The sequence below is a fragment of the Montipora capricornis genome, chromosome 3 (assembly GCF_036669925.1).
Source record: "Montipora capricornis isolate CH-2021 chromosome 3, ASM3666992v2, whole genome shotgun sequence".
In the NCBI taxonomy this organism is placed as follows: Eukaryota; Metazoa; Cnidaria; class Anthozoa; order Scleractinia; family Acroporidae; genus Montipora; species Montipora capricornis.
Genome location: NC_090885.1, coordinates 61914270 through 61926769, shown reverse-complemented (window position 1 = coordinate 61926769; position 12500 = coordinate 61914270). Strand labels below are relative to the sequence as shown.

The 12500-nt window shown below is 38.4% G+C and overlaps 2 protein-coding genes across 2 annotated transcripts in view; one reads left to right on the top strand and one right to left on the bottom strand.

Moving 5' to 3' along the window:
- The window catches only part of LOC138043632 (proline-rich protein 5-like), a 5102-nt gene extending 480 nt beyond the window's left edge, over positions 1 to 4622 (bottom strand). Inside the window, exons 1-2 of the mRNA XM_068889991.1 lie at positions 3998 to 4622; positions 1 to 672 (exon numbers count right to left, since the gene is read on the bottom strand). The exon at positions 1 to 672 is cut by the window's left edge and continues 480 nt beyond it. Coding sequence (XP_068746092.1) covers positions 280 to 672; positions 3998 to 4564 — 960 coding nt within the window. The 5' untranslated portion in view covers positions 4565 to 4622 and the 3' untranslated portion in view covers positions 1 to 279. The remainder of the gene's footprint in view (positions 673 to 3997) is intronic.
- Positions 4623 to 8756: 4134 nt separating this feature from the next.
- Positions 8757 to 12500, top strand: part of LOC138040685 (putative aminopeptidase W07G4.4) — a 13549-nt gene continuing 9805 nt past the window's right edge. Inside the window, exon 1 of the mRNA XM_068886364.1 lies at positions 8757 to 8912. Coding sequence (XP_068742465.1) covers positions 8896 to 8912 — 17 coding nt within the window. The 5' untranslated portion in view covers positions 8757 to 8895. The remainder of the gene's footprint in view (positions 8913 to 12500) is intronic.

Sequence of the window (12500 nt, the reverse complement as noted above, 5' to 3'; positions counted from 1 at the left end):
TTTTATAATTTAGTTTCGAAGCACTGTGTATCCTCATCCAGTGAACATCTTCCAATTTAAATTATTAAAATTAATAATATAGTATGTCCATCTTGAATGCAAAGGAAGGTTTTTCTTTCATGAAGGAGAGATTCCACAATGAGGGTTGGGTAATCGGGTCAACCGTAACCCGCCAAAGAAGCATCCAGTTGAATGACAGATGACATGGGTACCAACAACATGTTCTCACCCATGTTCCCATGGAGACAGAAGGGTACGGCAGTAAGATGGCATTGTTCTCTAGGTAACAGTAGAAGAACCTGAGTTGAAAACTGCGCTCCCACTTGACTCAGCTATACTATCATCATAGGTAAAGCGACGGACATGTGCGGTTTGAAGAGCAGCTTCATGGAGTCTGTCAGCTGAGTATTTTGATTGAAGTTCTAAGGATCCCACGCTAACAGGGCGTGGCCTTTGAACAGGTATTGCTACATTTTCTTCCACAATAGTTGGTGTCCCAATGTGTGATGAACTACTCGATGGTTCCTCGAAACTTTTACTTTTCGTAGTTTGCAAGACTGGTTTTGTAGGTTTTGCCCGCAATCCTGAGGAACTTAAATAAGGTTGTACGACGTAGGAGATTAAGTGTTCCAGTTTTCTGTAGTTTGCACTATTTTGATCGTCATGGACACCCTGCAAGGTAAAAACTGCATGTTTCAGTTGACAAAAAAAGTGACATGCATAAAGGTGGTTGGAACAGTATGGTATGCTACAGTACATGAAATAATGGTGAGTTTAAGCAAGGACAATGGAAAGGTCGACTAAACTGTCGCTTCAAAATATATATGCTCATGTTGTCGTCAAAACCTAAAATTTGGTGATTTCATGTTGTTCTTTTGTAGAATACGACAAAAATTCAACTGAAATGCGAGCCAAGCATGCAGCATGATTATTTTTTCCTTTTTTAACCAATCACATTCTTGCTTTGTGGTGTTGTCATGGCCATAGCTGAACTGCCTAATCTTTTGCATCACACAGTAAAGATGGACTCCCAATTTCCTATAACATTATATTTGCAGCTACTCTAGACTCTCAGTCCAAAGTTCCCAAGATTTGTCTCTCCCGATCCCCTCTTTATAAGGGTTGAGAGAGAATTGCAAAACTAGCTTAAATAATGAAGCAAAGTTAAATTTGCATTATTATTATTATTATTATTATTATTATTATTATTATTATTATTATTATCACTTGTAATCCTTGGCTTGCTTGTTTAGTCCCTGAAGCACCGGATCCAACCCATGGGCCTTAGGTACCAAAGAGTTCACTTGATTGACAGGACCTTTCTCAAGATTAATTTGCTTTATTACTATCATCATCATCATCATCATCATCATCATTATCATCATCATGATTATATTTTTATTTTTATTTCACTTAACCCTTTGCCACCTGAGAGTGACACTTGAATATTTAACAATTATTCGCCAAAGGCGAAGTGATTCTCGGTGAATATTCACCGATAGTCACTGAGCCTGAGGCAAGTAATTGTTTTAGTATAAATACACAGGTGATTATTTCAAAAAAGAGAAAAAAAACATTTCAATGCAAAATCATCTTCACTTACAGTGGCAAGACAACTACTAGCAGCCATTTTGTCCGTCGAGGTGATTATCGGCTGATAATCCGAGATAGCGAGCCAATGAGAGCGCGTGATTTTGTATAATCACCTGTGTGTTTATACTAACTATAGATATTACTCTGGCTAATGCCAGACGATTTTACTCACAGATTGCGGGTGCTTCAGGTGTGAATGGGTTCAAGCTATGAATCTCTTACTTCCTTTAAACCCATTAAAAAATAATATTTTCCATTAACCCACTGACACCCCCCAGTTGACAAGTAAAACTGTCTGGCATTAGACAGAGTAAAATCTGCGAAGTCTCATTAATGAGTTAATGAGTTAATGAGTTAAATAACGTGTAGCTTAGAATTCAAATTCTGAGTTGGGGATCGCTGTGATGACAAATGTACTAACTAAGTGCGAGGGCTGTACTGGGGAATATTGGCCAGCAGTCATAGCAGAAGCGAGGTCCATACAAAAATGCCTTACGGCCAATATTCCCCAGTACAAAGCCGAGCAAGTGAGGTTAGTAAGTTGTTTATTATATGGCATCGTTTCTTTGTGTGATTGGACACTTCTTCGCTTGGTGAATGTTTGTAATCTTCGTCTTCCATCAGCGTGGAACTTTGAATGGTAATTTTTTACATGTAAAACTAAATTCCACTTGGTATAATTAACAATTACTGGATGAGGTTGAGCATGTTAGCGATAATTATCAAGGCCTAAGTTTGTGTTATCTGCTGAAGCCGAAGGCTGAGGCGGATAACACAAACTGAGGCCTTGATAATTATCGCTAACATGCGAAAACCGAATTCAATAATTGTTTTATTGTGCATATTCCTGAGCTGAGCTCCGCCATGACAAAACTGATCAAACTGCTGGTTAGTGTGACGTCACTTCTGCATGCATAAAACTATTGTCTGTAGGTATGGCGTCAATTCTACATATATAAAATCTATTGTCTGTAGGTAGGACGTAAGAGAAACAGAGCAAGCAAGAATTAGCTGCGTGCTTATAGCCAATCAAAATCGAGCTTGTGACACCAATGTATAATAATAATAATTATTCTACTATTATTGAAAAAATTAAATTCTGCCTTTTTTAAACTTTCTGTGTTTTGCTCAACTTGAATTTCCCAGAGAGAGAAAAAATACAGAAATGGACTGGTTCCATTGGAATGGTCTGTACTGTAAAATCCCGACCAAAAACTAGCCATTCAGCATGCTCCATTCAACCTGAAAATTGCTTGCCATATAATCATGGTCTCTTCCCCCCATCACCCCCCCCCCCCCCACCTAGCAAGGGTGACCCATGGTCACTTCTCCATTTGACCGATGAGGTCACATGAGGAAAAAGGGAAGGGAAGGGAAGGGAGGGGAAAGGCTAGGATGAGTGCGAGGTTTGTAAGATTATTTTGTCGTCGTATTATAATGGGTTCATTTGGTGAACCATTAAAGGGAACCTCCACTCCTACTACAGAATGAGTTCAAACCAAAGGAAATTATGTTTAACATCAAATTTGTTCGAAATTTGTTTTTAACACAGTATGTATATCAAGAAAAGTGAATTTTAAAATTGGTTATTTCACTTTCAAATTTTGTGGGCGTACTCATCTTAAAAATTACTTGTGACGTGTTATGGTTGCCCTATTGTTCTTACACAAACCATAACACGTCACAATTATTCAAGATGGCGGAAATTTGAAAACAAAAATAGGCGATTCTAAAACTTATTTATTTCAGATACAAACACTTCCTTGAAAATACTTCGGACTGACTTGACTGTAACGGTTATTTCCTGTGATTTAAAAGTTTTTTTTTTTTTGTTGAAGTGGAGGTTCCCTTTAAAAAATGGTGATGAACTATTTGTGTGGTGTGATAAACCATGAAAATGGTCCATGATTCTATTTTAAGCCTCTAAATTATTATATGTGCAAGCAAAATACTTGTACTTGGCTCTATAATTGTTATCACATGGCCTGTACGGCCCCACGCATGCTTTCATTGCAAAATTATTGGGAAAATTCCCATATGAGGGCCGTATGCATAATAGCGTGACCAGGGCCGGAAAAAGCTGTATGGCCCAACTAGGAGCATGCAATGCTCCGTGCTATGCATGGGGATTTCGTCGCCTTTAAACATTCAAATAATTTACAACCAGAAAAGCAAATGCAAACAACATATTAGATAAATTTTCTGTGCAGATTTTTGTTTTCTATTTTGTCCTAACTTCATCTTCTGAGTGCTTATAAATAGTGTAAAGAGCCCATATGATAAAATGCTTATTGACTGAGGTTAGGTACACACGCCATGACCTCGGGCAAAATATTTTCCCGTCCGGCCCTCCCACTCAGTCAATAAGTACATATTATTTCAAGTTAACAATACCTGGCCTCACCTGTAAGATCAACAACATCTGAACTACTTTTGGGGGAACTGTCAAGTCCATAATAAATGCTTCTTCTAATTTGGTTTTCAACACGACAACATCGCGAAAGTTTAATAAAGCGATGGCCCTTGTTGACTGTGCCTCCCGAGACTGTATGTCTAAAAATATTGCTTGAAGTAAGGGCAATATTGTGCAAAAGAAGTATGACCAGCTTTCTCCCAATTTGTCCAAAAGAACTTCGCCATTTTTGTCTTTCACGTCCTCCCGTAATATGATCATTCCTTTGACAAGCGATTCTTTAAACCGTTCACAGATAGTAGGTCCACCTATTTCTTGTTTTACTGTTTTTACTTTCTCCGCGAGACTGCTAAGTTCGAACTTTGCTAATTTCTTGCGTTGAAACAGGGCTGTAACGGCGTTCGAAACGGTGTTCCAATCTTCGCTCTTTCCACCTGGACCGTATGTAAACTTTTTATCAATCAGTTTCGGGCTTTTGGGCCTGGGGCCCCCAACTACAGTAAAAGAAGGTTCTTTTCTCAACAAATCACCCAAATTTGACACCGGTGATCGGGCCATCGAACTCTTCTTGAAGACATGGATTAGCCGATAAAAGCTAACAATTCCAACCTTCGGCTTAGTCTCCGCTCAAGTGAATTTCTCGGAAAGAAACTGGGCTGACTCTGTCGCATCATGCACTTACAAATAGTTATTACGTGGGATGCCGAAGGTAGCCAACGTCATAAAATGGGCAGAATTCCGTTTTCATCTTGGGTAGCGTTTACACGAACACGGTCAACACGATTCCATGCCTTCGAAACCGCGTCAAAATCGATGCGGTTTGGAAGCCTTTACACGGAACTGATTTCGCCAGAAAATCGAAGTCGTGATGGTATAAATGGTATAAGCACAGACAGACAACCCTAACGATGCGAGAGCGCGTGATGTCACGTTATTTTGAGACAGTTGTAACGGCCGATTCAACTGGTCGAGGAAAATGTTCCACAAAAACTTCAAATCGAGATGTTTCTATTCGAAAATTCATTTTATGGACAGCCAGAAAAATAAAGTTCATCAACCAACTATTTTCTGCGTTGTCCTGAGTGATTTGATGGGTTTTCGGGACGCTTCGCGAGGTTTCCCCTTCAAACCCGACGCGTTGTCACATACAATATGAATAGACAAGGCGTGCAACTTCCAAGACCGCTCACGGCCGAGTGAATTTTACTCCTTTCTGACATAAGCTGGATAAGAAAAAAGGAAGCAAAGTCACACTTAAGCTTCAGTTAAAGTTGTCCAAATATGCTAGTATTTTTTTGTACCGGGGGGTCTAAATCTAGGGGTGGGGGGGGGGGGGATCCAAATTCACTAGGACACCGGGCCGAGTCCTAAGGGTTTTTTTTTTATCAAACCAGTGTGTTCACTTGGCCAGTACATGTATCCGAAGATCCGAACCAGTGTGTTCATGATTGTTAAACGCTTTGTCTTATGAACAAGAATTTTCAAGCAATCATATCGCTCAATCAGCGAATTCATGCACAACTATTGAAAGAGTTTATTTACTTGGCGCACTGTTTGGAAGAGGACAAAACGCGGAGCCCTACTCGGTGGAGTACCCTATGGAGTACCTAAATGGAGTACCCCTAAAAATCATTTATCGGTCAAATTAAATTCTCTATCAACATGGTGAGGCATTTGGATGCACATATCTTTATCAATTTTGAGCTTTTGAGCATACATGAATATATACAAACAGTTTTAAAATACACTATGATTAGGGATACATGAAATACCTATGAAATTTCAAGATGGCGGCCAATTCGTGAACTGCAGTCAAATTGTAACAATTGGAGAGCTCGAAAGCTCAAAATAAATAAAGGTATGTACATCTAAGACTCGCCATGGTGATAAAGAATTTAATTATTTAATCGATAAATGACTTTTAAGGGTACTCCATTTAGGCACTCTATTAGGTACTCCATAGAGTCGGGCTCCGCGTTTTGTCGACCCCCGCAGTGTTTTGTCGCCAAACGTAAACTCAACCATTTGGTTGTTATACTCTACCAAAAATATCGCAGTTCAATTTAATTCACGAATTGCAATCATGCTTTGTTTAAGTTTTTATGTAATATTATTCTTGCTGATGTTGAGCTCACATGATTTTAGGGAGCTTAATAAGCACGCGCGTTTTTAAGACGCGGACGGCAACCGACAGTGATGTCTTCCAGACTTTTGTATTAATCATCTCTAACGGAAAAAAGATACATAGCAATGTAAATGTCATTACCATTACCATTACCATTAACCATAAATGTGGTTGTGTGAAAGCCAGTTAAAAGGGAAAATAACTCACTTCCGGTTGCCGTCCGCGTCTCAAAAACGTGCGTGCTTAAAGTGATACTATGACGAAATTTGCACCTCTCCTATCTAAGTCATTTTGGCACATAAACATGTAGTCTGTACAAGAAGAAGAATGCTGTTTACCATTTTTGTTCTGGAGATATTCAAGTGTTTTTAATATGCAAATTATCCAAGTGATGACGTCATAAACCCAACCAAATTTTGATCAAGTATGACGGAGAAAGATATCTCAGCCAATTTGTATCAGAAATACTTGGTTCTTTGCAGTAAGATTCTAGTACATGTGTTCCACAATATGAGCATACCATTTTGTTACCATGGCAACATACTGGGTTCCAGACCTCCCTGATATAAAAGATTTTGCAGGCCACCTTTGGCGTTCTGTTTTGATATTTGCAAAAGGTGCCTCATCTACATGATCCTGCCAGCATATAAAGATGTTAGGTCGAGTTTGTGGCCTTGGTAAATGTTTTTCTAGCCTAAGATCACCAAAATATTAAAATCAGGTTGGAGGGGACTGGAAAAGAGTGAGTTGCCATGGGAACCAATTTATTTACAGTCGTAGGTGTGTTGACTTCAGAACTATTAGCTCACCAAGTTTCAATGGGCTCTGTTGCAAATTGACCGAGATAGCTCTATTTATATTCTTGATGTTGTATTGGGTTGGGTGAATGACGTCATCAGCCTTTCATTCGCATATCATACACATTTTTCAAACTCAAATATCTCCGGAACCCATGCAAATATTTCCAAACGGTATACAGCGTTTTTAATGTTTCATGGTACTCTTTGTGATAAACCAAAAAATGATCACAGTAGCACTTGAAGGTAATTCCCTTGAAATTGTTCTAATAATCAAACTTTTTTGGAAACTTTTGCATAATTAACATTGATGACATGAACATTAAAAAAATGCAATAAAAAAATGAGGTCACCGTGCTTGTTTACGCGTCAGCAGGCTCTTAAAATGGGGTATTTTTACTGTTTTCGCGTTAAAAATTCGAATCACCTTCATACTGAATTAAGTCTTGGTTACTTCAAAGACACAAAATTTTATTTTGAAAATAAAGCTTCTTTTATTTACATAAGCAGTAATACTTCATTTACGCCGACTTTGATTCCCTGGTTGTGGGAATAGTGCACTTTTTGGGACAGTCCCGTGGTTAGCTTGAAGTCCTCGTCTTGGTAAATTACACCCAGTACGGAACTGCTTTCCAAAAAAAAATCATGTTCTACTATCAAACTTTTTTTCTTCTTCAAATGTTCTTTATTATACTGTTCTTAGGAAATACCTGAAAAAAAAAAAAAAAAACCGGGGTTCACCGTGCTCGTTTGAGAGAAAAGGAGCATTTTTTTCGCCATCGGGTTTAGTTTGAGCGAAATCTCTTACGTTTTGTATGCGCACGTGCTCATGTGCGCGCGATAATAGGGACTTTACGATTTACGACGCGGTCGTCAACGAGAACGCCTCGAAACAGCAATATCATTGGTTAAAAGAGAAAAAGTAATCGTGCTGCACGCGTGGCACGCATTTTAGCACAAATTCGTGCGGTTCTCTGCACAACAACGACCTGAAATCACCAAATTTCTGGTTTTGACGATAACGCGAGCATTTAAATGTGAATCTTTCATTGTCCATTTTTACTCCCAAACCGCTCGTGCCAATTTATTTCTAAGACACTTCACCCACATTGTACGACGCAAACGAGATGACCTGACGGCGAGAAACTTACGATAGGGCTAAGTTATATTTTGAGGTGACGTTTTCATCAACGTCGCCGACGTAGATCGTAAAGTCCCTAATGACGCGAAAATCGTGCGCGGTAGGGATGCGCAATGCAATACTAAGGAATTACCTTAAAGGGGCTAGGTCACGCTATTTTAGGTAATTTTGTTTATGAGCCCTAAACGTCAAATTGACAGAGCAAGAGTCTTTCATTTGCAAAATCGCAGCCACATAACAACTGAGAATGATTTTCCAGCTGTGTAAATGACATTTTGATATAGACTGATAAAAATTTGAAAAAAGGTGGGCCGACGTTTTTCAAATTTACCCAAATTCAATCCATTTCAATCCTCTCCAGTTTTGTCCATCCATGTCCCTTCTTGGCTTCCCTGTGTTTTGTTAGAGTTCTTCTACTTCTATAGTTTTAACCAGTTATTTTGATGTTTTAGTTAATTCTATGACCATTCGATCAGTGCTGAAATTTCCTAAAATTGCGTGACCTAGCCCCTTTAAGCTACCTATTTTTACGCGGGATGACGTCGTCAGTCATCGGAGATATTTTCCCGTATCCCGTGCCCTTGGCCAAACTTAAGGGACGTCCCGAACATGTTGCGATATCATATTTGCCTGCAAGTACCAGGTATGGTCTCCTTCAAGTAGCCGTTATGTTCTTTGGGGGGAGCGTTGCGTGACATCCAAAAAACGGCTGCGAAGGGGACTGCTGCAAGTTATGAATCACGTGTAAGTCATATAGGTTGCGTCGAAGAGGAGTTTTTTGCCATCGAAGAAGGCAAAGTATAACAACTCAATTTAATTCTTCAAAATGGGCACAGATCTGAGGTAAGCGTCTCCAATTTTGACTGGATAATGGCTTTGTATGTCTGTAAGGCGGACCACGTAGTATCTTATTCAAATTTTCGGTCGCAAATCCCACTTTTTGTCAAAGTTTCCTGTATCCCGTGGAATGAAGTGGTCTCTCTTTGTTTCGCATGGAAGTGGAACACAGCCATAAATTCGCTTCAAACGCTCCCATCGCCTAATGTCAAGTTGACATTTCACCTAGGTCATTCTCGACAGTTGCGCTAACCACTGCTTTCCTTCATTTCCGGCTGAGTAGTTATTTATAATTAAGCTTGGAAATCGCTCAGCTATTTTTTCGATAAAGCGTCCACGGAATGGGATTAACGTCGTATCTCACAGATATTTTTCATCGCGACCCGTAGGAGGAAAACAGCCATAAATTTTTAAGTTATCAAACGAAGAGTTCAACGGTCAGGAAACACTTTGTGTAAACACAGGGCGTAACTAATCGATATTTTCGATACTCGACGAAAATCGATAGTAATCGATTGAAATCGATTATAATTTATCGATTAATATCGAAAATCGATCGGTCAACTTTTTGTGATAATCGATTTTATCGATTTCTGTAATTAAACGATCGATTTTATCGATTTCTGTAATGAAACCATCGATTTGATCGAAAAAGATGGGAAGCTCTCAAGGTAGGAAATTCATTATTATTTTATTACTTAAATTGTCTCCCACTGTTCTTCTCTTGAATACACTGATTTGCAAATACATATGGGAGAAAATAACACAGTTGTACCACTCGATAAATACACACACGTGCCGCTCGCTAGTTCAGCTTTGATGAAGAAAAAATTAGTGACTGGCCAAATTTTGTGCGATTTTTATTGATTATTATAATTAATCAATCGACAAATATTGAGTATTATTGAGTACTATCAATTAATCGATTACATTTTCGATGACTGATTTCGATCGATAAGTTACCCCCTGCTAAACACCAAATACGAAGCAACTTTCACGTGTAGGGTATTCGTTAAATTAATATAAAATCTAGCCAAGTTCTCACTCAGATAAAAATGTTGCACTCTTTCAAAGAGGTTATGGTGCATCATACCTAGAGTACTTTTTTATCGATCATCGCTATGTTAGTGTTATGTTTATTGTTTGTTAAATTGTACACTACATAATCAGGATAATTATAAACTAGCAGTAATAAAGGACTAGTGAGGTGTGTTCGAGACCTGCTTTGTCATCGACGAGGCTCTTCAAAGTAGTTGTATATTTTGGGGAGAATCATTTTGTATCGCTTTCTATTAATGGTTCAGTAATTAAAGTGCTACTCTGATCAAAAAATCGCTTCTTTTTTTTCTTCCAATTTTGAAAGTGTGATTGCTCAAAATTTTAAGCGTGGATTTTTATCCAAAGGCCATTTACTTTGAGTGAAAGTTTTAGATTTCATGGTCCGGGTTGGAGCTAGGGAAAAGTGACGTCATTTACTCACTAGCTTAATAATTTTTGGGACATAAATCATGGCCTAAAGCTAAGATCAGTTACTGCTTAGTTAATGTAGTTTTGAAACCTGAAGAAAACTAAAAATTGCGGTTTTGGTCATAGTAGCACTTTAAGGTATCGCACTATTTGTATTCATACAATATCAGTGTTATGGGATGGATATCGGTAGACTCCGAACAGCACGACTTCCATAGTGTCAGCGAAGGTATCACCATCCGGTCTTCCATCCAAATATTAACCCTGCTCAACAGGGCTTTACGTCAGTGGACCAAGGGGAATGAGCTCCCTTACTCTATGTAGGTAATGACAGTAAACATGTATTATTATTGAAAACTGTGGCTATTATAACAAAGCATTTTTCATTTACAATGACTGAAATGAATTTTGTGAGCTTTCGAAAATGTTCAAAATGTTCCTTAATTAGGAAATAGACCAATTTCAATATATTGAACATGATTTTGAGGCTCAGGGGAATAAACTCATACAAATCCTTATTTTTATTCCCCAGAGCCTCAAAATCATGTTCATCGTTTAAACTTGAATTTTGATATTAATGTCGAAGTCAATCTATTGCCCTTGTGACACTTGAATGTTTGTGAGACTTGCCTGTTCTTGTAAAGCACTGAAGACTGAAAATGGCCCTTTCGTGCAGTTAAATTACATATCCTCACAGGGATCACCGTTTAGGCCCTGATCAGTTTCCCAATTTATTTCATGTACGAAATTCCTTGACAATGTGTCCTCGTGCCAGCCTGTTGCCATTCCACTTTTTAAATTCCAGGTTTCCCTCATTGCCACTTAATGCAAGCAATAGCCTTCCTCACACAGGCTTGTTTGTCAGTGTAAACAGACTGTGATTATTGCTACCCATTAAAAGTTTAATAACTTTGTGTGCAGGGATGGTGCAGTGGTGAGAGCACTTGCCTCTTACCAATGTGACGTGGGTTCGATTCCCTTATACTCGGTGTCATGTGGGTTGAGTTTGTTGGTTCTCTACTCTGCACTGAGAGGTTTTTCTCCACGTACTCTGGATTTCCCCTCTCCTCAAAAACCAACATTTGACTTGTTTTGTGTTAATTGATGATTTCAGTTTACAGTGTCCCCAATTAGTTCTCCAGCGCTAGAGTGACTAGACACTTAATAGATCTTACTGTAGCTTACATCAACCCATCCTGCGTAAACGCCCCAAGGCATCTTGTAGTAGAAGGTGGTGTAAGGTCAATTATAATCGATGTTCATGTTATTTTCCATCGAATGCAATGTGACATTGTTAAAATTTATAAATACATTTGGAAATATTTGTTCAGAATAATTCCTCATGCTTCGCATCGGCCTGTGGAAACTTTATAAATCCTTTTGTTATCTGGAACAAAGAGACATGTTGGTTGGATTAATTAAATGGAAAAAAGCACACAAGACCTGCAAATATGTTATCAGTACACAGTCACATCCCATTCATGATCACGAGACGAATGATCGAAGGCATTTCATCAATTTATTATTGTTTAACCAGGAAAGTTTTCATGTGCAGTTGACTGTTTTCTTGAACTTAGCTTGCTATTTTTATTGATTCTCTCAAACAAATCAACTGGAATCAGTTTTATTAAAGTCTTGGCTTCAGGCACTGATGTTTACAGTTAGAAAATTATAATGGCCAAATTGATATCACATGTATGGGCTTAAATTTAATGACATTGTAACACATTTCTTATTGTGTCTAGACACACTTAATTTAATGGTATTAATAAATTCGTGTTCAATACAGTTTGTGTAATGACAGAGGAATTAAAGTTACTTTTTGTCGTACAACAAAGAATTCAGTTTGTTTATCATGTAATAATCAACAAAGTTATGTAATCTCTTTAAAACTAGAACACAACACGAATATGTCTTTTTTGAAAGACAGTGCTTTCAGTAAGTTTTTGCAGTAGGTGACTGGGAAAGTAAAGTTACTGTAGACGGCTGTAGAATTCCTAGGCGTGAGCCTCTTAGGGGGTCTGGGGGCATGTTCCCCCAGGAAATTTTGAAATCGACAAGTTTGGAAATGCCATTTGCAGCGTTTTCCAAAAAGTGTTTCCCTCAAAAAGGCGATGGAAATTAGGC